General features: G+C 49.5%; 2 protein-coding genes and 41 non-coding genes across 43 annotated transcripts; all 43 read right to left on the reverse strand.

Annotated features, from left to right (window-relative positions):
* Positions 1-126: 126 nt before the first annotated feature.
* Trnat-cgu (transfer RNA threonine (anticodon CGU)) lies at positions 127-198 on the reverse strand. The gene has a single exon. It is a non-coding gene; the product is annotated as a tRNA-Thr (tRNA).
* A 64-nt stretch (positions 199-262) lies between these two features.
* Trnat-cgu (transfer RNA threonine (anticodon CGU)) lies at positions 263-334 on the reverse strand. The gene has a single exon. It is a non-coding gene; the product is annotated as a tRNA-Thr (tRNA).
* Positions 335-399: 65 nt separating this feature from the next.
* Trnat-cgu (transfer RNA threonine (anticodon CGU)) lies at positions 400-471 on the reverse strand. The gene has a single exon. It is a non-coding gene; the product is annotated as a tRNA-Thr (tRNA).
* Positions 472-4,037: 3,566 nt separating this feature from the next.
* Positions 4,038-9,698, reverse strand: LOC144164897 (uncharacterized). The gene is made up of 3 exons (XM_077695135.1): positions 9,645-9,698; positions 4,457-5,311; positions 4,038-4,403 (listed from the first exon to the last, which is right to left on the reverse strand). The coding sequence occupies exons 1-3, from the start codon at positions 9,696-9,698 to the stop codon at positions 4,038-4,040; spliced, it is 1,275 nt and encodes a 424-aa protein (XP_077551261.1).
* On the reverse strand, positions 5,388-5,459 carry Trnat-cgu (transfer RNA threonine (anticodon CGU)). The gene has a single exon. It is a non-coding gene; the product is annotated as a tRNA-Thr (tRNA).
* Trnat-cgu (transfer RNA threonine (anticodon CGU)) lies at positions 5,527-5,598 on the reverse strand. The gene has a single exon. It is a non-coding gene; the product is annotated as a tRNA-Thr (tRNA).
* Trnat-ugu (transfer RNA threonine (anticodon UGU)) lies at positions 5,664-5,735 on the reverse strand. The gene has a single exon. It is a non-coding gene; the product is annotated as a tRNA-Thr (tRNA).
* On the reverse strand, positions 5,801-5,872 carry Trnat-cgu (transfer RNA threonine (anticodon CGU)). Its single transcript has one exon. It is a non-coding gene; the product is annotated as a tRNA-Thr (tRNA).
* Positions 6,075-6,146, reverse strand: Trnat-cgu (transfer RNA threonine (anticodon CGU)). Its single transcript has one exon. It is a non-coding gene; the product is annotated as a tRNA-Thr (tRNA).
* Trnat-cgu (transfer RNA threonine (anticodon CGU)) lies at positions 6,212-6,283 on the reverse strand. The gene has a single exon. It is a non-coding gene; the product is annotated as a tRNA-Thr (tRNA).
* On the reverse strand, positions 6,490-6,561 carry Trnat-cgu (transfer RNA threonine (anticodon CGU)). The gene has a single exon. It is a non-coding gene; the product is annotated as a tRNA-Thr (tRNA).
* Positions 6,629-6,700, reverse strand: Trnat-cgu (transfer RNA threonine (anticodon CGU)). The gene has a single exon. It is a non-coding gene; the product is annotated as a tRNA-Thr (tRNA).
* Trnat-cgu (transfer RNA threonine (anticodon CGU)) lies at positions 6,907-6,978 on the reverse strand. The gene has a single exon. It is a non-coding gene; the product is annotated as a tRNA-Thr (tRNA).
* On the reverse strand, positions 7,185-7,256 carry Trnat-cgu (transfer RNA threonine (anticodon CGU)). The gene has a single exon. It is a non-coding gene; the product is annotated as a tRNA-Thr (tRNA).
* Trnat-cgu (transfer RNA threonine (anticodon CGU)) lies at positions 7,463-7,534 on the reverse strand. The gene has a single exon. It is a non-coding gene; the product is annotated as a tRNA-Thr (tRNA).
* Trnat-cgu (transfer RNA threonine (anticodon CGU)) lies at positions 7,741-7,812 on the reverse strand. The gene has a single exon. It is a non-coding gene; the product is annotated as a tRNA-Thr (tRNA).
* A 2,178-nt stretch (positions 9,699-11,876) lies between the features above and the next one.
* On the reverse strand, positions 11,877-13,026 carry LOC144165096 (uncharacterized). Its single transcript, XM_077695220.1, has one exon. The coding sequence runs from the start codon at positions 12,910-12,912 to the stop codon at positions 11,878-11,880; it is 1,035 nt and encodes a 344-aa protein (XP_077551346.1). The 5' UTR covers positions 12,913-13,026; the 3' UTR covers position 11,877.
* A 298-nt stretch (positions 13,027-13,324) lies between these two features.
* On the reverse strand, positions 13,325-13,396 carry Trnat-cgu (transfer RNA threonine (anticodon CGU)). The gene has a single exon. It is a non-coding gene; the product is annotated as a tRNA-Thr (tRNA).
* Positions 13,397-13,460: 64 nt separating this feature from the next.
* On the reverse strand, positions 13,461-13,532 carry Trnat-cgu (transfer RNA threonine (anticodon CGU)). The gene has a single exon. It is a non-coding gene; the product is annotated as a tRNA-Thr (tRNA).
* Positions 13,533-13,738: 206 nt separating this feature from the next.
* Positions 13,739-13,810, reverse strand: Trnat-cgu (transfer RNA threonine (anticodon CGU)). The gene has a single exon. It is a non-coding gene; the product is annotated as a tRNA-Thr (tRNA).
* Positions 13,811-13,877: 67 nt separating this feature from the next.
* On the reverse strand, positions 13,878-13,949 carry Trnat-cgu (transfer RNA threonine (anticodon CGU)). Its single transcript has one exon. It is a non-coding gene; the product is annotated as a tRNA-Thr (tRNA).
* A 67-nt stretch (positions 13,950-14,016) lies between these two features.
* On the reverse strand, positions 14,017-14,088 carry Trnat-cgu (transfer RNA threonine (anticodon CGU)). The gene has a single exon. It is a non-coding gene; the product is annotated as a tRNA-Thr (tRNA).
* Positions 14,089-14,155: 67 nt separating this feature from the next.
* Trnat-cgu (transfer RNA threonine (anticodon CGU)) lies at positions 14,156-14,227 on the reverse strand. The gene has a single exon. It is a non-coding gene; the product is annotated as a tRNA-Thr (tRNA).
* A 67-nt stretch (positions 14,228-14,294) lies between these two features.
* Positions 14,295-14,366, reverse strand: Trnat-cgu (transfer RNA threonine (anticodon CGU)). The gene has a single exon. It is a non-coding gene; the product is annotated as a tRNA-Thr (tRNA).
* Positions 14,367-14,433: 67 nt separating this feature from the next.
* Positions 14,434-14,505, reverse strand: Trnat-cgu (transfer RNA threonine (anticodon CGU)). The gene has a single exon. It is a non-coding gene; the product is annotated as a tRNA-Thr (tRNA).
* A 65-nt stretch (positions 14,506-14,570) lies between these two features.
* On the reverse strand, positions 14,571-14,642 carry Trnat-ugu (transfer RNA threonine (anticodon UGU)). Its single transcript has one exon. It is a non-coding gene; the product is annotated as a tRNA-Thr (tRNA).
* A 67-nt stretch (positions 14,643-14,709) lies between these two features.
* On the reverse strand, positions 14,710-14,781 carry Trnat-cgu (transfer RNA threonine (anticodon CGU)). Its single transcript has one exon. It is a non-coding gene; the product is annotated as a tRNA-Thr (tRNA).
* A 67-nt stretch (positions 14,782-14,848) lies between these two features.
* Positions 14,849-14,920, reverse strand: Trnat-cgu (transfer RNA threonine (anticodon CGU)). Its single transcript has one exon. It is a non-coding gene; the product is annotated as a tRNA-Thr (tRNA).
* Positions 14,921-14,987: 67 nt separating this feature from the next.
* Trnat-cgu (transfer RNA threonine (anticodon CGU)) lies at positions 14,988-15,059 on the reverse strand. The gene has a single exon. It is a non-coding gene; the product is annotated as a tRNA-Thr (tRNA).
* A 67-nt stretch (positions 15,060-15,126) lies between these two features.
* Trnat-cgu (transfer RNA threonine (anticodon CGU)) lies at positions 15,127-15,198 on the reverse strand. Its single transcript has one exon. It is a non-coding gene; the product is annotated as a tRNA-Thr (tRNA).
* Positions 15,199-15,263: 65 nt separating this feature from the next.
* On the reverse strand, positions 15,264-15,335 carry Trnat-ugu (transfer RNA threonine (anticodon UGU)). Its single transcript has one exon. It is a non-coding gene; the product is annotated as a tRNA-Thr (tRNA).
* Positions 15,336-15,402: 67 nt separating this feature from the next.
* Trnat-cgu (transfer RNA threonine (anticodon CGU)) lies at positions 15,403-15,474 on the reverse strand. Its single transcript has one exon. It is a non-coding gene; the product is annotated as a tRNA-Thr (tRNA).
* A 67-nt stretch (positions 15,475-15,541) lies between these two features.
* Trnat-cgu (transfer RNA threonine (anticodon CGU)) lies at positions 15,542-15,613 on the reverse strand. The gene has a single exon. It is a non-coding gene; the product is annotated as a tRNA-Thr (tRNA).
* A 67-nt stretch (positions 15,614-15,680) lies between these two features.
* On the reverse strand, positions 15,681-15,752 carry Trnat-cgu (transfer RNA threonine (anticodon CGU)). The gene has a single exon. It is a non-coding gene; the product is annotated as a tRNA-Thr (tRNA).
* A 204-nt stretch (positions 15,753-15,956) lies between these two features.
* On the reverse strand, positions 15,957-16,028 carry Trnat-cgu (transfer RNA threonine (anticodon CGU)). Its single transcript has one exon. It is a non-coding gene; the product is annotated as a tRNA-Thr (tRNA).
* Positions 16,029-16,095: 67 nt separating this feature from the next.
* Positions 16,096-16,167, reverse strand: Trnat-cgu (transfer RNA threonine (anticodon CGU)). The gene has a single exon. It is a non-coding gene; the product is annotated as a tRNA-Thr (tRNA).
* Positions 16,168-16,234: 67 nt separating this feature from the next.
* Trnat-ugu (transfer RNA threonine (anticodon UGU)) lies at positions 16,235-16,306 on the reverse strand. Its single transcript has one exon. It is a non-coding gene; the product is annotated as a tRNA-Thr (tRNA).
* Positions 16,307-16,373: 67 nt separating this feature from the next.
* Trnat-cgu (transfer RNA threonine (anticodon CGU)) lies at positions 16,374-16,445 on the reverse strand. Its single transcript has one exon. It is a non-coding gene; the product is annotated as a tRNA-Thr (tRNA).
* Positions 16,446-16,650: 205 nt separating this feature from the next.
* On the reverse strand, positions 16,651-16,722 carry Trnat-cgu (transfer RNA threonine (anticodon CGU)). The gene has a single exon. It is a non-coding gene; the product is annotated as a tRNA-Thr (tRNA).
* Positions 16,723-16,787: 65 nt separating this feature from the next.
* Trnat-cgu (transfer RNA threonine (anticodon CGU)) lies at positions 16,788-16,859 on the reverse strand. The gene has a single exon. It is a non-coding gene; the product is annotated as a tRNA-Thr (tRNA).
* Positions 16,860-17,064: 205 nt separating this feature from the next.
* Trnat-cgu (transfer RNA threonine (anticodon CGU)) lies at positions 17,065-17,136 on the reverse strand. Its single transcript has one exon. It is a non-coding gene; the product is annotated as a tRNA-Thr (tRNA).
* Positions 17,137-17,200: 64 nt separating this feature from the next.
* Trnat-cgu (transfer RNA threonine (anticodon CGU)) lies at positions 17,201-17,272 on the reverse strand. Its single transcript has one exon. It is a non-coding gene; the product is annotated as a tRNA-Thr (tRNA).
* Positions 17,273-17,337: 65 nt separating this feature from the next.
* Trnat-cgu (transfer RNA threonine (anticodon CGU)) lies at positions 17,338-17,409 on the reverse strand. Its single transcript has one exon. It is a non-coding gene; the product is annotated as a tRNA-Thr (tRNA).
* Positions 17,410-18,010: the final 601 nt, after the last annotated feature.

The following is an 18,010-nucleotide window of genomic DNA, read 5'->3' on the forward strand; positions in this document are numbered from 1 at the left end:
ATTGAACTAACGGCCTCCGGTTTACGAAACCACCACTCTACCACTGAGCTATAGAAGGCCCCGACGACTTTCGTTGTTCCGTATTCCCCTTTTTTTATGCTTAATTTACAGCAAACAAAAAATGATTGCCGCCAGTGAGGATTGAACCCACGGCCTCCGGTTTACGAGACCACCACTCTACCACTGAGCTATAGCAACCCGACGACTTCCGTTGTTGCGTATTCCCCTCGTTTTATGCATATTTTACAGCAAACAAAATCATCGCCGCCAGTGAGGATGGAACTCAGGGCCTCTGGTTTACGAGACCAGCGCTCCACCACTGAGCTATAGCGGCCCCGACGACTTGCGTTGTTGCGTATTCCCCTCGTTTTATGCTTAATTTATAGCAAAAAAAATAATTGCCGCCAGTGAGGATTGAACTCACGGCCTCTGGTTTACGAGACCAGCGCTCTACCACTGAGCTATAGCGGCTTTTTTTTTCTTTATTGCCTGGTTTTGACAACACACAAAACATTACAGATCATCAAAATAAAACACTCAACTCAGGAGAAATGGGGCTGCCATCGAATAACGGGCTGGCGTTGTCATTAAAAAAGCCTCATCTTTGTCAGCTGCTCCATTTCTGGCAGCCAAACCGGGAATAACTGCCGAGACTTAATAATTTCGACAAAGCGACCAAAACTCTCTTTGAAATACTGTAGTGCAAAACGGGCATCGACATCATTATACAGTCTTGCTGTGCGCGAGCGCCATATGCTATGGAGTCCCAGTACCATTACTAAATCATAAGGCACTCCAGCCTCATTGTCCACTGCAAGAAATCGTATACCGTGAGGGTTTAACGGAAAGTCTTTTCGTAATGTCCTTTGTAGAACATTCCATAAATACACCCCCTCACAACAAAGCAAAAACACGTGGTCGATTGTCTCTGGTAATTTACATCTAAAACAGTCTGTCCCCCATGGTACAAATAGCCCCCTCTGTTCCATATATGTTCGTACTAATAATGTACCTGTATGCAGCCTAAAGAAAAAGGACTTGACCCCTGGCTGAATTTGCATCCTTTTCACCCTCTTAAGAACGTCCTGGCCTGGGCCTCCAGAGTACATAGCTCTGTACATTGGCACAGGGAACACGGTATCCACAATATCGTTATACATGTTTTTCCTTTTTACCGTACTTAAGTATTCTTTTGAAAACCGCGCGTTCAAAAAATTTACACTTCCAACGACTTCTTTGAAAAAACCAAAAATGCCTCCATGCATATGCCCAGTGGTTACAACAAAGTCAGGCAGAAGCCTGCCCAACCTTACCTGACATACTGTCCTCAGAAAGGGGTCCCTTACATCCCTTACAAACAGAAATCTATTCACAAGCTGTCGCACAAATAAGTGCCCCAATCCCAGACCCCCATCTTTGATTCGCCTGAACAGGTTGGTGCGGCTGCACGTCTCCCAATTCGAGGCCCACACGAAAACAGCAAGGACCCGATGCAGCTTTTGCACATTTGTACGCGAACAGTGCAGCACTTGCATAACGTACCACAGTTTACTAACGAAAAACAGGTTGCACACTGTTGCCCTAGCAAAGGTTGACAAATACGCCCCCCTCCGCTTGTCTGCCTTTGCTCGAGTCTCCTGTGCTAGTTCGTGCCAATACGGCTCACTATCTTTATAAAACTGTAGCGGGGCTCCCAGGTACTTTACGGGTGTTGTTACCCAGCTTACGTTGGCGAAAGTGTCAGGGGTTGATTGCCATTCTCCATGCCAGAACCCGAGGCACTTTCCCCAATTTACAAGGCTCCCTGTCATTGTACTAAACTGTTTTGTTATCTCCACTACTTTACTGATACTGTCTTTGTTCTCACAGAATACCGCAATGTCGTCTGCATAAGCCAATACTTTTACCTCGGCCTCATGCACTCGGAACCCTCGAATTTCGACGTCTGTGAGGATACGTAAACACAATGTTTCAATATAAATGCAGAGCAAAAGTGGACTGAGGGGGCAGCCCTGGCGTACAGAGCGTTGCACGTTAATGGGCGCTCCCAATGCTTTTTTCACAACTAACCGCGTGGTGCAATTCCGGTACGCCAATGCTACCCCCTCTTTGATAACTGAACCGACGTTGATATAATCCAAAATAGAGAACAATACTTCGTGTGATACACAATCAAAAGCCTTTTCAAGGTCTAGCTGAAGCACAGCGACTCCTACATGCATGGCATCGGAACACTCAAGCACACACCTTGCCTTATGTATATTGGTACCAATAGATCTTCCCCGTATGCCGCAAGTCTGATGAGGGCCGACTATTTTATGAATCACTCCCTGGAACCTACTTGCTATTACCTTCATAAATATTTTATAGTCCACATTCGTAAGTGAAATGGGCCTATATGACGTAATCTGCTTAAGTTTTTCAACATCTTCTGTTTTGGGAATTAACACTGTGTGAGCAGTTCCGTAAGAAGGTGGCAGTGATTTCAGCTTAAACGATTCATTAAAAACCAACGCTAATACCGGTGCTATTCCACTCTTAAATTCTTTGTAAAACACCGCAGTCAAACCATCAGGGCCTGGCGATTTGCCTGGGTTTAAATTGTCAATGGCGTCTTCAACTTCCTTCAATGCTATTGGTTGTTGTAGCCACTCCTTCGTTTCGTCGTCAAGCTTAGGCATGTTGCTGAGGAATTCTTTCTTGAAGCTTTCAACATCGGCAGAGCGAAAGGCAAAAAGCGACTGATAGTGCTCAAAAAAGGCACGCTCGATGTGCTTGCTATCCCCTGAAGTTTCGCCGTTCCAGTCAATCTCGGTTATGTGATTACGACGAGCATGCGCTTTCTCGAGCCCCAAGGTCCGCTTTGTAGGTCTTTCCCCCGTTATCGCCTGGACCGCTCTTGCTCGTACAAGCGCTCCGTGATAGCGCTCTTCGTCGATTATTTCTAGCTGTTGTTTTGTTTGCCTGATATCGTCTTTGTACACCCCGGCTGTTTGCTCTCTTGCTCTGTCAGTGTTTTTAGCAATTCTCGGAGCAACGTTTCCTTTTCATTTTGTTCGAACCTTATGCAGCTGGCCCGTTCGATCGGTTTAATTTATTACGCTTCTTTTGTTAGTTCCCACATTTCCAAGATATTATTTTGGCTGGCCTGTTCGATTTTGCTAATTTGGTCCTTTACTGTGTTACTGAAATTTTCGTCTTTTAAAACAGTTTCATTTAACTTCCACAATTCCCATGTAAAATTGTTCCGCCGTTTTTTGTGCCCTATTCTGCCCGCGACAAGACAATGATCGCTGAAAGACAATGGCAAAACACTGTAGTTGCTGCACATTGCGACCGTTTCCAAGGATACATAAATCCGGTCCAGTCGGGCGTGGCTAGCGCCTTGAAAGTGCGTGTATTGCACACTTCTTGCGCCCTCCAAACATTCGGCAACATCCTCCAGACCGAATTCCACAATATGCTCAGACAACAAATCAGTGCTGACGTCCTTGAACGGCCTTTTACTTGACTTGTCGCGTGCCGTTAACACGCAATTGAAATCCCCTAATAGTATTATTTGCCGATCAGTGGTAAGGTGCTGCCTAATACTAACAAAAAAGTCGGCACGTTCGTCCCCAGCATTGGGGGCATAAATGCACAAAACGCGCCACTCTACACTGCGAAAGGAGTAATCGCACACCACTAATCGGCCTGACAAGCACGACGTCACGGTTTGGACAGCTAAGCCCGTTAGCTTTCGCACAAAAAGCACGCAACCCGCCGAAGTGCCGACTGCGTGACTAACACACGCGAAGTACCTCGACGTGAAACGCCGCACCATGCTCTCAGTCTCTGCCTCCCCCTGCACCTTGGTTTCCTGAACCGCCAACAGATCAACGTCATGCTCGGTTAACAGCCGGTACACTTGGCTCTGTTTTCTTTTCCCAACCAATCCCCTGACGTTGAGTGTAGCTACGTTAAGGGCGAGGTCGTAAAACAGTTTCGTTCAATGAGAGGCGGAGAGCATGGCGCTTACCTTTCGCGTCTTGAGCTGGCTACACGCTCCCGCCCGCTGCTGCACTGTCCCTTGCGTTGAGCTGTTGGGGGGGCGTTTCCGGGGGTTTCCTTTCGGGCGGTATGGTGGGCTTGGGTCTGAACGACGGGCGCCGTATCTGCGTTGTTTTCGCCGGCGGCTCCTCGCTGTTCTTGTTACCCATGTTGTCGTTCCCGTCTGCTGCGTCGACGTGGGAACGCTTGACCGTCCCCACCGAAGTCGCTGCTCCGTCGGTGTCCATCTTCTCTGGGTGTTGCCCCACCAGTGCAGCGGGGGGCTCGGGTGTCGAGCACTTTTGGTCACGTTCACCCAAGTCCTCCTCTGGTGGTGCCGTTGTTGCTGGGGTGGCCTCGGGGGTTTTCACTTCCTGGGTGAGGCAGGCTTCCCTTGGGGTCACGGTGGTATTTTCGGAGGGCTCGCCACCACCAGCGCCTCGGCTGCTTCCTCTGCCTCTATGGCGTCCATAAGGTGGTCGGTAGCACCCTCGCTGTCAGCGGGTCCCGTCACTGACGCGTACGAGGGCACGCACTGCGTCTCGACGTGACCAAAACGCCGACACTTGGAACAACGGGGCACCTTGCAGTCCCGCCGCACATGGCCCTGGCCGTTGCAGCGAAGGCACTGCATGGGGCGTCCCGGTGCCACGACGAGGGCGAGCTCCCCTGCAACCTTTATCTGGTGCGGCAGGTTGTCAACCTTGAGGCCTCTTTTCAACTTGAGCAGCACCGTCCTCGTCGTAGAACCCTTGTCGGTGACGCCCTGGACGCGCCACCGTTCCCGGTTCACCTCGGTCACTTTGCCGTACGACGCAAAGGCAGCCCGGATGTCGTCGTCGGCGACGCCATGAAGCAGCCAGTGCAGCTTCAGTCTGACCTGTTGATCTTGCGGGTCGATGACGACGCAGCGCCGGCCCTTTACTTGAAGTTCCGTGACCGCGAGCATCTTCTTCGTTGCTCCGGCGCTGCTGAACGTTACTGCCCACACATGGTTTATCTGGTATGCCCCCAGGGCGACAACCTCGGGCAGCAGACCAGTCCGTGCGAGCGCATCCCGAAAATCTTCGACCTTAAAAGGTCTGGCCTTCACGTCGCCGTGCAAAAACACCGTGTTTAAAACGATGCGTCCGGTAGGCAGTTGCGGCAGTATAATCTGGTACTCCTCGTTATCGCTTCCAGTTGGCCTGTTTCCGCGGCTCGGCTGAGCCGCTATCGCCGCTCCGCTGGAGCTCATGATTCTGCGTCCGCACGCTTCGGTGGCCGGAAGTAGAATGCTGAGCTATAGCGGCCCCGACGACTTGCGTTGTTGCGTATTCCCCTCGTTTTATGCTTTTTTTTATAGCAAACAAAATAATTGCCGCCAGTGAGGATTGAACTCACGGCCTCTGGTTTACGAGACCAGCGCTCTACCACTGAGCTATAGCGGCCCCGATGACTTGCATTGTTCCGTATTCCCCTTGTTCTGTGCTTAATTTACAGCAAACAAAAAATGATTGCCGCCAGTGGGGATTGAACTCACGGCCTCTGGTTTACGAGACTAGCGCTCTACCACTGAGCTATAGCGGCCCCGACGACTTGCGTTGTTGCGTATTCCCCTTGTTTTATGCTTAATTTACAGCAAAAAAAATAATTGCCGCCAGTGAGGATTGAACTCACGGCCTCTGGTTTACAAGACCAGCGCTCTACCACTGAATTATAGCGGCCCCGACGACTTTCGTTGTTCCGTATTCCCCTTGTTTTATGCTTTATTTACAGCAAAAAAAATTATTGCCGCCAGTGAGGATTGAACTCACGGCCTCTGGTTTACGAGACCAGCGCTCTACTACTGAGATATAGCGGCCCCGATGACTTGCATTGTTCCGTATTCCCCTTGTTTTATGCTTAATTTACAGCAAACAAAAATGATTGCCGCCAGTGAGGATTGAACCCACGGCCTCCGGTTTACGAGACCAGCGCTCTACCAATGAGATATAGCAACCCGACGACTTCCGTTGTTGCGTATTCCCCTCGTTTTATGCATATTTTACAGCAAACAAAATCATCGCCGCCAGTGAGGATGGAACTCACGGCCTCTGGTTTACGAGACCAGCGCTCTACCACTGAGCTATAGCGGCCCCGACGACTTGCGTTCTTGCGTATTCCCCTCGTTTTATGCTTAATTTACAGCAAAAAAAATATTTGCCGCCAGCGAGGATTGAACGCACAGCCTCTCGTTCACGAGACCAGCGCTCTACCACTGAGCTATAGCGGCCCCGAAGACTTTCGTTGTTCCGTATTCCCCTTGTTTTATGCTTTATTTACAGCAAACAAAAAATGATTGCCGCCAGTAAGGATTGACCTCGCCGCCTCTTGTTTACGAGACCACCACTCTACCACTGAGCTATAGCGGCCCCGATGACTTGCATTGTTCCGTATTCCCCTTGTTTTATGCTTAATTTACAGCAAACAAAAAATGATTGCCGCTAGTGAGGATTGAACTCGTGGCCTCTGGTTTACGAGACCAGCGCTCTACCACTGAGCTATAGCGGCCCCGACGGCTTGCGTTCTTGCGTATTCCCCTTGTTTTATGCTTAATTTACAGCAAACAAAAAATGATTGCCGCCAGTAAGGATTGAACTCACGGCCTCTGGTTTACGAGACCAGCGCTCTACCACTGAGCTATAGCGGCCCCGACGACTTTCGTTGTTCCGTATTCCCCTTGTTTTATGCTTTATTTACAGCAAACAAAAAATGATTGCCGCCAGTAAGGAGTGACCTCGCCGCCTCTTGTTTACGAGACCACCACTCTACCACTGAGCTTTAGCGGCCCCGATGACTTGCATTGTTCCGTATTCCCCTTGTTTTATGCTTAATTTACAGCAAACAAAAAATGATTGCCGCTAGTGAGGATTGAACTCACGGCCTCTGGTTTACGAGACCAGCGCTCTACCACTGAGCTATAGCGGCCCCGACGACTTTCGTTGTTCCGTATTCCCCTTGTTTTATGCTTTATTTACAGCAAACAAAAAATGATTGCCGCCAGTAAGGATTGACCTCGCCGCCTCTTGTTTACGAGACCACCACTCTACCACTGAGCTTTAGCGGCCCCGATGACTTGCATTGTTCCGTATTCCCCTTGTTTTACGCTTAATTTACAGCAAACAAAAAATGATTGCCGCTAGTGAGGATTGAACTCACGGCCTCTGGTTTACGAGACCAGCGCTCTACCACTGAGCTATAGCGGCCCCGACGACTTTCGTTGTTCCGTATTCCCCTTGTTTTATGCTTTATTTACAGCAAACAAAAAATGATTGCCGCCAGTAAGGATTGACCTCGCCGCCTCTTGTTTACGAGACCACCACTCTACCACTGAGCTTTAGCGGCCCCGATGACTTGCATTGTTCCGTATTCCCCTTGTTTTATGCGTAATTTACAGCAAACAAAAAATGATTGCCGCTAGTGAGGATTGAACTCACGGCCTCTGGTTTACGAGACCAGCGCTCTACCACTGAGCTATAGCGGCCCCGACGACTTTCGTTGTTCCGTATTCCCCTTGTTTTATGCTTTATTTACAGCAAACAAAAAATGATTGCCGCCAGTAAGGATTGACCTCGCCGCCTCTTGTTTACGAGACCACCACTCTACCACTGAGCTACAGCGGCCCCGATGACTTGCATTGTTCCGTATTCCCCTTGTTTTATGCTTAATTTACAGCAAACAAAAAATGATTGCCGCTAGTGAGGATTGAACTCACGGCCTCTGGTTTACGAGACCAGCGCTCTACCACTGAGCTATAGCGGCCCCGACGGCTTGCGTTCTTGCGTATTCCCCTTGTTTTATGCTTAATTTACAGCAAACAAAAAATGATTGCCGCCAGTAAGGATTGAACTCACGGCCTCTGGTTTACGAGACCAGCGCTCTACCACTGAGCTATAGCTTTTTTTTTTTTTTCTTTATTGGCATATTTTGACACAGCACTTGAACCAAACAAACCAAAAACAAGACAAAGATAAAAACTGCTAGCCAACAACCTTGCTAGCAGAAAGCGGTTAAAATTGCTTCAGGTCCGTTAGCGACTCCATCACGGACAGCCACTCTGGAGGGTCAGGTTGAGCCCTCCACACTTCAATCATCAATCGCATAGTATCAGCAAAATACTCTTTTGAGCGTTTGGCATCAACGTCACGATGACGGATCGCCATACGCGACTTCCAAATGCCGTGCAAAGCCAGGACCATGACAAGGTCGTATGGTACCTCATTGTCGCTCTCAATAGGCAGGAACCTGATGCCATGTGCGTCCAGAGGGAAGTCCTTTTTTAAAGTCCGCTGAAGCACGTCCCAAAAAAATATCCCATCCCAGCACTCGAGGAACACATGTTCTACCGTTTCGGGTTTCTTACACGGGTAGCATTCAACCCCCCATGGCATGTACAAACCCTTCTCTTTCTGCCACGTTTTTACAGGGAGGACACCCGCATGCAGTTTAAAAAAGAATGACTTAACCCATGACGGTACCGCCATTCGTTTTACACGTTTGAGCACGTCCTGTCCTGGCCCTGCACGGTACATTGACCTATACAACGGCACAGGTAATGCAGTGTCAAGCAAATCACGGTACAACTTTTTCCGCGTAACACTAGATAAGTACTCTGTACTGAAACGTGCACGCAAAAACTGGGTCGCTTGAACCACTTCACGGAAGTAGCCCTTGATTACTCCGACAGAAAAGTGGGCAGACGTAACAACAAATTCAGGTAATGCCCTTGATAACTTCAGCTGACACACTGTGCGCAGGAAAGGATCGTTCACGTCACGAAAGAACAAAAAACGATTGGCGACTTGCCGCAAAAACAAATGGGACAAAGAAAGCCCCCCCTGACGCACGCGCCGAAAGAGATTCGTGCGGCTCGTCCTTTCCCATGTCGATTCCCAGATCAGCACAGCAAACACCCGGTGCAGGGCTTGTACATGAGAACGCGAACAGGGCAGCACCTGAAGTACGTACCACAGTTTGCTCATCAAAAATATGTTGCATACTGATGCTCTAGCAAACATGGAAAGGCCACTGCCTTTCCATTTCTCAGCTTTTTCGCGCAATTCAGCGGTCTGTCTGCGCCAGTAAGGGTCACTGTCTTCATAGTTTTCCAGGGGCACTCCCAAGTACTTAGCGGGCGTCGTCTGCCAACTGATACATTCAAACACACTTGGCGCGCTTTTCCAGTCCCCATGCCAAAATCCTAAACACTTTTGCCAGTTTACTCCACTGGCACTATATTTACAAAACCGTTTCAGAGCGTTTACAGCAACGCTGATGCTGCTTCTATCAACACAAAAAAGGGCAATGTCACCAGCGTAGGCCAAGACACGCACTTCAGCTGACTCTAATCGAAACCCGTTGACGCTCTCACTTCTTATGATGCTTAAACAAAACGCTTCAATATATACACAAAAAAGCAACGGTGACAATGGGCAGCCCTGACGCACGGCTCGCTGAACCTGAATGGGTTTCCTTGTCGTTTTGTTTACAACAAGGTGAGTGCAACACCCATTGTACGCCATACGTACTCCCTCGCGTACAACAGATCCTACGTTTACATGCTGTAACATGTCTAAAAGGAGTTCATGGGATACCTGGTCAAATGCTTTTGCCAGGTCTATCTGGAGTATGGCCACAGCACTTCGCATACTGTCACAACATTCAAGAACACTTCTGGCGGTGTGAATGTTCGTGACTATTGACCGTCCGTTTATTCCACAAGTTTGGTGTGGTCCAACAATGTCTCTTATTACACTCTGCAAGCGGCTAGCCAATACTTTCATTAATATCTTATAATCAACGTTGGTTAAACTGATTGGGCGATAGGCAGATATTTCCCTCAGTTTATTATCGTCCTCCGATTTTGGTATAAAGACTGTGTGGGACACAAGAAAGGACGGAGGTAGTTCTCTTGTTTTGTAAGACTCGGCGTAAACTTTACGCAAAACAGGGCTTAGATCCTCCTTGAACTTTTTATAAAAGGCTGAGCTCAGTCCATCCGGACCCGGGGTCTTCCCTGGGCTCAGCTCGTCAATGGCTCTCCTTATTTCGTCTACTGTTATATCACTTTCAAGACCTGCTGCTGTTCCTTCTCTCAGGCGCGGCAACAAACACATAAATTCCTTTTGGAACTGGACAGCATCGATATTCTGACGCGCGAACAACTTCTCATAGTAGTCACAGAAACTACGCTCGATGCTTGCCTGGTCATTACACTTTACGCCATCGTACTCTATTTCCGCTATCGTATTTCTACGTGCGTATCTTTTCTCTGAACTGAGTGCTCTTTTGGTAGGCGTTTCACCGAGTAGGAACCGTTCAGCCCTTGCGCGTACAAGTGCGCCGTGATACTTTTCCTTATCTAATTCTTCAAGCTGCACCTTCATTGTTCGAATATCGTCCTTGAACGTACCGGGCGACTTACATTCTTCTGTAACAAAAACATCAAGGCTACTTCGTAGCAGGGCTTCTTTGCATTTATCTTCATTTTTCATTGCCCCCGATCTTTCCAGGGCTTTCATTTTTACTTCTTGTTTGAAGAGTTCCCATTTACAAATGAAGTTCACTCCTTCATCACTACCGAAAATCTTTCGTGCGCATGTGTTTACTGCCTCCACGAAAGTTCCGTCTTCGACTAACTTATTGTTCATCTTCCATAAGCCCCAAGAAAAGGCATTTCGCCGCTTCGCGCTCCTACCGAGCGTTAAAGATACCAAACAGTGATCGCTGAACGAGACAGGTATCACACGGTATTCTTCACACTGCGGCAGTAGATCAAGCGATAAGTACACCCTATCAAGACGCGCATGGCTATTGCCTTGGAAATGCGTGTAGCGCACGGGGCCATTACTACCGACGCTATCACCAACGTCTTCTAGGGCGAAGTCTGCTACAATATCACTTAGTACTGCTGTACTAGCATCTCTAAAAGGTGACGGGCTACTTTTGTCGCGTGCAGAACACACGCAGTTAAAGTCACCCAGTAAAATTACCATCCGGTCTGTCTCACACCACTTTCTAATTTCCTCAAAAAACAACTTCCTTTCGGCGGCTTTGGTGGGGCCGTACATGCAAATAACCCGCCATTCATTTGATAACAAGGCCAAATCACACACAACCAACCGCCCCGAATCAGACGCAGTGACGGTATTCAGGGTTGCCCCTAAACTGCGCCGTATTAACAGTGCGCAACCCCCCGAGAACCCGACTGCGTGAGAAACACAGACGTCATAGCGCGACATGAATGGCCGCACCATACGGTCCGTCTGATCCTCTCTCTCGACCTTGGTTTCTTGCAAGGCGACAATATCTAGATCCTCGTCTACAAGAAGGCGGTACAACTGACTTTGACGTCTCCGATCCGCAAGCCCCCTGACATTTAGCGTGGCTATGCGTATAGGCTTGCTTAAATAAACCATTCCAACAAAGCAACGGGGATTACCGTGTAACACTTAAGTCCGTACATTCCAATAAAAAGCACTCCGCAGACACTAAAGAACTCACCCGCATTCCAAAACGCAACTACAACAAAAAAGAAAATGAAACACTCATACATACACTCATACATACATACATTAAACTGCAAATACTCTAAGCGCTTTTCGGGCACCACTAAACACGGTGCTGTACTTGCCCCTCCCCCCTTCCCCACCCTAAAAAACACACCGAAAGGCACTTTACAGGCAACAAAGTCACCGGAGACGCTACAAAAGTACTCCTTGGACCCACCTACGTAGTTCAGTTTAGTTCGCTCGCGCTTCGGTAGAGCATTGCAACACCAGACACAGATCAAACATTTGCCGACTACCTTTCGAAGCATCGTGGTGACTAGGTGGGCGTAGCCGGGGGCTTTGTGCGGTCTGGGGGGACGTTGGGCTTCGGCTTGAAGCTCGAACGTCTCCCTATAACCGCCTTGGTAGGCGGCTCCTCGCTGCCGGGGAGTCCGTCGCCTTGTCCTGTGTCGTTGCCCTCGCGCTGCCGCTTTGCGGCGGCACCACTGAGGTCCATTTGCACGACGTCCTCTACTGTAGACGACGCCGCCGTCGTCCCCTGGCTTGCCGCTCCGGGGCAGCCAGCCTCCTTCGGCGCTACGAGTTGGGGAGGCGTCTTCGGCTGACCGGGCGGCTCCGTTTCAGGACCGCGCTGGCCAGCCTCGGCCTCGACCTGTTCCGCAGGCGTCTGCTCCTTTGCCGCCCCGCCGGTGACTCCTGCTGCGGTCTCCTCCGCGTCTGCCTCGTCCATGAGGTTTTCGCGGAGGTCCTCGTCCTTCGAAGGCCCGGTGACGCTAGCGTAGGACTTGACACAGGCTGCCGCTTCGTGCCCGTAGCGACGGCACGCCGAACAACGTGGCACCTTACACTCCCGCCGAACGTGGCCCTTCATGTTGCAGCGCAAACACTGCGGGGCCCTCCCGGTGACGACGACGAGGGCCTTGTCGCCCGCCACGCGTAGCTCGTGCGGCAGGTCTTCCAGAGTCACTCCGGCCTTCAGTTTCAGGGTCACCGACCGCAGCGTGGAACCTTTATCTTGAATTCCGTCAACGCGCCAACGCTCTCTGCGCACCTCACTGACACGCCCGTAAGGCGCCAGCGCAGCGCGCACTGCCTCGTCCGGCACGTTGTGCAGAAGCCAATGTAGCTTGAGACGCGCTTCCTGGTTGCTCGGGTCGATAACAAGGCAGCGCCTGTCCTTTACCTTGATGTCGCTTGCTTCCAAAATTTTCTTCACACCTTCCGCTGACTTAAACGTCACCGCCCAGACGTGACTCATCTGATACGCCCCCAATGCCAAAACATCGGGGAGCAGCGCCAGACGAGCCAACGTGTCGCGGAAATCCTCGACACGGTAGGGGCGGGCACGCATGTCCGCATGCAGAAACACCGTGTTTAGCACCGACTGTCCTGTAGGAAACTGGGGCAAAAGTACTTGGTAGTCCTGAGAATCCTGGGCAAAAATCCTGTTACCGCGGGCCGAAAGGCCCGCTGAAGCCGCTCTTTGGGCGGAGCTCGACATTCTGCGACCGCACGCTGGCGCAACCGGAAGCAGAATCACCACTGAGCTATAGCGGCCCCGACGACTTTCGTTGTTCCGTAGTCCCCTTGTTTTATGCTTTATTTACAGCAAACAAAAAATGATTGCCGCCAGTAAGGATTGACCTCGCCGCCTCTTGTTTACGAGACCACCACTCTACCACTGAGCTTTAGCGGCCCCGATTACTTGCATTGTTCCGTATTCCCCTTGTTTTATGCTTAATTTACAGCAAACAAAAAATGATTGCCGCTAGTGAGGATTGAACTCACGGCCTCTGGTTTACGAGACCAGCGCTCTACCACTGAGCTATAGCGGCCCCGACCACTTGCGTTCTTGCGTATTCCCCTCGTTTTATGCTTAATTTACAGCAAAAAAATAATTGCCGCCAGCGAGGATTGAACGCACGGCCTCTCGTTCACGAGACCAGCGCTCTACCACTGAGCTATAGTGGCCCCGACGACTTTCGTTGTTCCGTATTCCCCTTGTTTTATGCTTTATTTACAGCAAACAAAAAATGATTGCCGCCAGTAAGGATTGACCTCGCCGCCTCTTGTTTACGAGACCACCACTCTACCACTGAGCTATAGCGGCCCCGATGACTTGCATTGTTCCGTATTCCCCTTGTTTTATGCTTAATTTACAGCAAACAAAAAATGATTGCCGCTAGTGAGGATTGAACTCACGGCCTCTGGTTTACGAGACCAGCGCTCTCCCACTGAGCTATAGCGGCCCCGACGGCTTGCGTTCTTGCGTATTCCCCTTGTTTTGTGGTTTATTTCCAGCAAACAAAAAATGATTGCCGCCAGTGAGGATTGAACTCACGGCCTCTGGTTTACGAGACCAGCGCTCTACCACTGAGCTATAGCGGCCCCGACAATATGCGTTCTTGCGTATTCCCCTTGTTTTATGCTTAATTTACAGGAAACAAAAAATGATTGCCGCCAGTGAGGATTGAACCCACGGCCTCTGGTTTACGAGACGAGCGCTCTACCACTGAGCTATAGCGGCCCCGACAACATGCGTTCTTGCGTATTCCCCTTGTTTTATGCTTAATTTACAGCAAACAAAAAATTATTGCCGCCAGTGAGGATTGAACCCACGGCCTCTCGTTTACGAGACCACCACTCTACCACTGAGCTATAGCGGCCCCGACGACTTTCGTTGTTCCGTATTCCCCTTGTTTTATGCTTACTTTACAGCAAACAAAAAATGATTGCCGCCAGTGATGATCGAACTCTCGGCCTCTGGTTTACGAGACCAGCGCTCTACCACTGAGCTATAGCGGCCCCGACGACTTGCGTTCTTGCGTATTCCCCTTGTTTTATGCTTAATTTACAGCAAACAAAAAATGATTGCCGCCAGTGAGGATTGAACCCACGGCCTCTCGTTTACGAGACCACCACTCTACCACTGAGCTATAGCGGCCCCGACGACTTTCGTTGTTCCGTATTCCCCTTGTTTTATGCTTTATTTACAGCAAACAAAATAATTGCCGCCAGTGAGGATTTAACTCACGGCCTCTGGTTTACAAGAGCAGCGCTCTACCACTGAGCTATAGCGGCCCCGACGACTTGCGTTCTTGCGTATTCCCCTTGTTTTATGCTTAATTTACAGCAAACAAAAAATGATTGCCGCCAGTGAGGATTGAAGTCACGGCCTCTGGTTTACGAGACCACCACTCTACCACTGAGCTATAGCGGCCCCGACGACTTGCGTTCTTGCGAATTCCCCTTGTTTTATGCTTACTTTACAGCAAACAAAAAATGATTGCCGCCAGTGATGATCGAACTCACGGCCTCTGGTTTACGAGACCAGCGCTCTACCACTGAGCTATAGCGGCCCCGACGACTTTCGTTGTTCCGTATTCCCCTTGTTTTATGCTTACTTTACAGCAAACAAAAAATGATTGCCGCCAGTGATGATCGAACTCTCGGCCTCTGGTTTACGAGACCAGCGCTCTACCACTGAGCTATAGCGGCCCCGACGACTTGCGTTCTTGCGTATTCCCCTTGTTTTATGCTTAATTTACAGCAAACAAAAAATGATTGCCGCCAGTGAGGATTGAACCCACGGCCTCTCGTTTACGAGACCACCACTCTACCACTGAGCTATAGCGGCCCCGACGACTTTCGTTGTTCCGTATTTCCCTTGTTTTATGCTTTATTTACAGCAAACAAAATAATTGCCGCCAGTGAGGATTGAACTCACGGCCTCTGGTTTACAAGAGCAGCGCTCTACCACTGAGCTATAGCGGCCCCGACGACTTGCGTTCTTGCGTATTCCCCTTGTTTTATGCTTAATTTACAGCAAACAAAAAATGATTGCCGCCAGTGAGGATTGAACCCACGGCCTCTCGTTTACGAGACCACCACTCTACCACTGAGCTATAGCGGCCCCGACGACTTTCGTTGTTCCGTATTCCCCTTGTTTTATGCTTACTTTACAGCAAACAAAAAATGATTGCCGCCAGTGATAATCGAACTCACGGCCTCTGGTTTACGAGACCAGCGCTCTCCCACTGAGCTATAGCGGCCCCGACGACTTCAGTTCTTGCGTATTCCCCTTGTTTTATGCTTAATTTACAGCAAACAAAAAATGATTGCCGCCAGTGAGGATTGAAGTCACGGCCTCTGGTTTACGAGACCACCACTCTACCACTGAGCTATAGCGGCCCCGACGACTTTCGTTGTTCCGTATTCCACTTGTTTTATGCTTTATTTACAGCAAACAAAATAATTGCCGCCAGTGAGGATTGAACTCACGGCCTCAGGTTTACAAGAGCAGCGCTCTACCACTGAGCTATAGCGGCCCCGACGACTTTCGTTGTTCCGTATTCCCCTTGTTTGATGCTTAATTTACAGCAAACAAAAAATGATTGCCGCCAGTGAGGATTGAACTCACGGCCTCTGGTTTACGAGACCAGCGCTCTACCACTGAGCTATAGCGGCTCCGACGACTTGAGTTCTTGCGTATTCCCCTTGTTTTATGCTTAATTTACAGCAAACAAAAAATGATTGCCGCCAGTGAGGATTGAACCCACGGCCTCTCGTTTACGAGACCACCACTCTACCACTGAGCTATAGCGGCCCCGGCGACCGGTATTGTTCCGTATTCCCCTTATTTTACGCTTATTTTACAACAAACAAAATTTGATTGCCGCCAGTGAGGATTGAACTCACGGCCTCTGGTTTACAAGACCAGCGCTCTACCACTGAGCTATAGCGGCCCCGACGACCGGTATTGTTCCGTATTCCCCTTGTTTTATGCTTATTTTACAACAAACAAAATTTGATTGCCGCCAGTGAGGATTGAACCCACGGCCTCTGGTTTACGAGACCAGCGCTCTACCACTGAGCTATAGCGGCCCCGATGACTTGCATTGTTCCGTATTCCCCTTGTTTTATGCTTTATTTACAGCAAACAAAAAATGATTGCCGCCAGTGAGGATTGAACTCACGGCCTCTGGTTACGAGACCAGCGCTCTCCCAATGAGCTATAGCGGCCCCGATGACTTGCATTGTTCCGTATTCCCCTTGTTTTACGCTTAATTTACAGCAAACAAAAAATGTTTGCCGCCAGTGAGGATTGAACTCACGGCCTCTGGTTTACGAGACCAGCGCTCTACCACTGAGCTATAGCGGCCCCGACGACTTCCGTTCTTGCGTATTCCCCTCCTTATATGCTTAATTTACTGCAAAAAAAATAATTGCCACCAGCGAGGATTGAACTCACGGCCTCTCGTTTACGAGACCAGCGCTCTACCACTGAGCTATAGCGGCCCCGACGACATTCGTTATTCCGTATTCCCCTTGTTTTATGCTTTATTTACAGCAAACAAAAAATGATTGCGCCAGTAAGGATTGACCTCGCCGCCTCTTGTTTACGAGACCACCGCTCTACCACGGAGCTTTAGCGGCCCCGATGACTTGCATTGTTCCGTATTCCCCTTGTTTTATGCTTAATTTACAGCAAACAAAAAATGATTGCCGCCAGTGAGGATTGAACCCACGGCCTCTGGTTTACGAGACCAGCGCTCTACCACTGAGCTATAGCGGCCCCGATGACTTGCAATGTTCCGTATTCCCCTTGTTTTATGCTTATTTACCGCAAACAAAATCATCGCCGCCAGTGAGGATGGAACTCACGGCCTCTGGTTTACGATACCAGCGCTCTGACACTGAGCTATAGCGGCCCCGACGACTTGCGTTCTTGCGTATTCCCCGCGTTTTATGCTTAATTTACAGCAAAAAAAATAGTTGCCGCCAGCGAGGATTGAAGTCACATCCTCTGGTTTACGAGACCAGCGCTCTACCACTGAGCTATAGCGGCCCCGACGACTTTCGTTGTTCCGTATTCCCCGTGTTTTATGCTTTATTTACAGCAAACAAAAAATGATTGCCGCCAGTAAGGATTGACCTCGCCGCCTCTTGTTTACGAGACCACCACTCTACCACTGAGCTATAGCGGCCCCGACGACTTTCGTTGTTCCGTATTCCCCTTGTTTTATGCTTTATTTACAGCAAACAAAAAATGATTGCCGCCAGTAAGGATTGACCTCGCCGCCTCTTGTTTACGAGACCACCACTCTACGACTGAGCTATAGCGGCCCCGACGACTTTCGTTGTTCCGTATTCCCCTTGTTTTATGCTTTATTTACAGCAAACAAAAAATGATTGCCGCCAGTAAGGATTGACCTCGCCGCCTCTTGTTTACGAGACCACCACTCTACCACTGAGCTATAGCGGCCCCGACGACTTTCGTTGTTCCGTATTCCCCTTGTTTTATGCTTTATTTAGAGCAAACAAAAAATGATTGCCGCCAGTAAGGATTGACCTCGCCGCCTCTTGTTTACGAGACCACCACTCTACCACTGAGCTATAGCGGCCCCGACGACTTTCGTTGTTCCGTATTCCCCTTGTTTTATGCTTTA

This window comes from Haemaphysalis longicornis, unplaced genomic scaffold (assembly GCF_048455015.1).
Source record: "Haemaphysalis longicornis isolate Haplotype H1 unplaced genomic scaffold, Haemaphysalis longicornis Haplotype H1 scaffold_14, whole genome shotgun sequence".
Classification (NCBI taxonomy): Eukaryota; Metazoa; Arthropoda; class Arachnida; order Ixodida; family Ixodidae; genus Haemaphysalis; species Haemaphysalis longicornis.

Coding starts and splice junctions, on each gene's coding strand:
- LOC144164897 (XM_077695135.1), bottom strand. CDS start 9,698: ATGCGAAGTGCTGTGGCCATACTCCAGATAGACCTGGCAAAAGCATTT. Junction 5,312..9,644: donor TGGCAAAAGCATTTGACCAG/GTATCCCATGAA, acceptor GGGCCGCTATAG/CTCAGCATTCTACTTCCGGC. Junction 4,404..4,456: donor CAGCCGAGGCGCTGGTGGTG/GCGAGCCCTCCG, acceptor TGCCTCACCCAG/GAAGTGAAAACCCCCGAGGC.
- LOC144165096 (XM_077695220.1), bottom strand. CDS start 12,912: ATGCGTGCCCGCCCCTACCGTGTCGAGGATTTCCGCGACACGTTGGCT.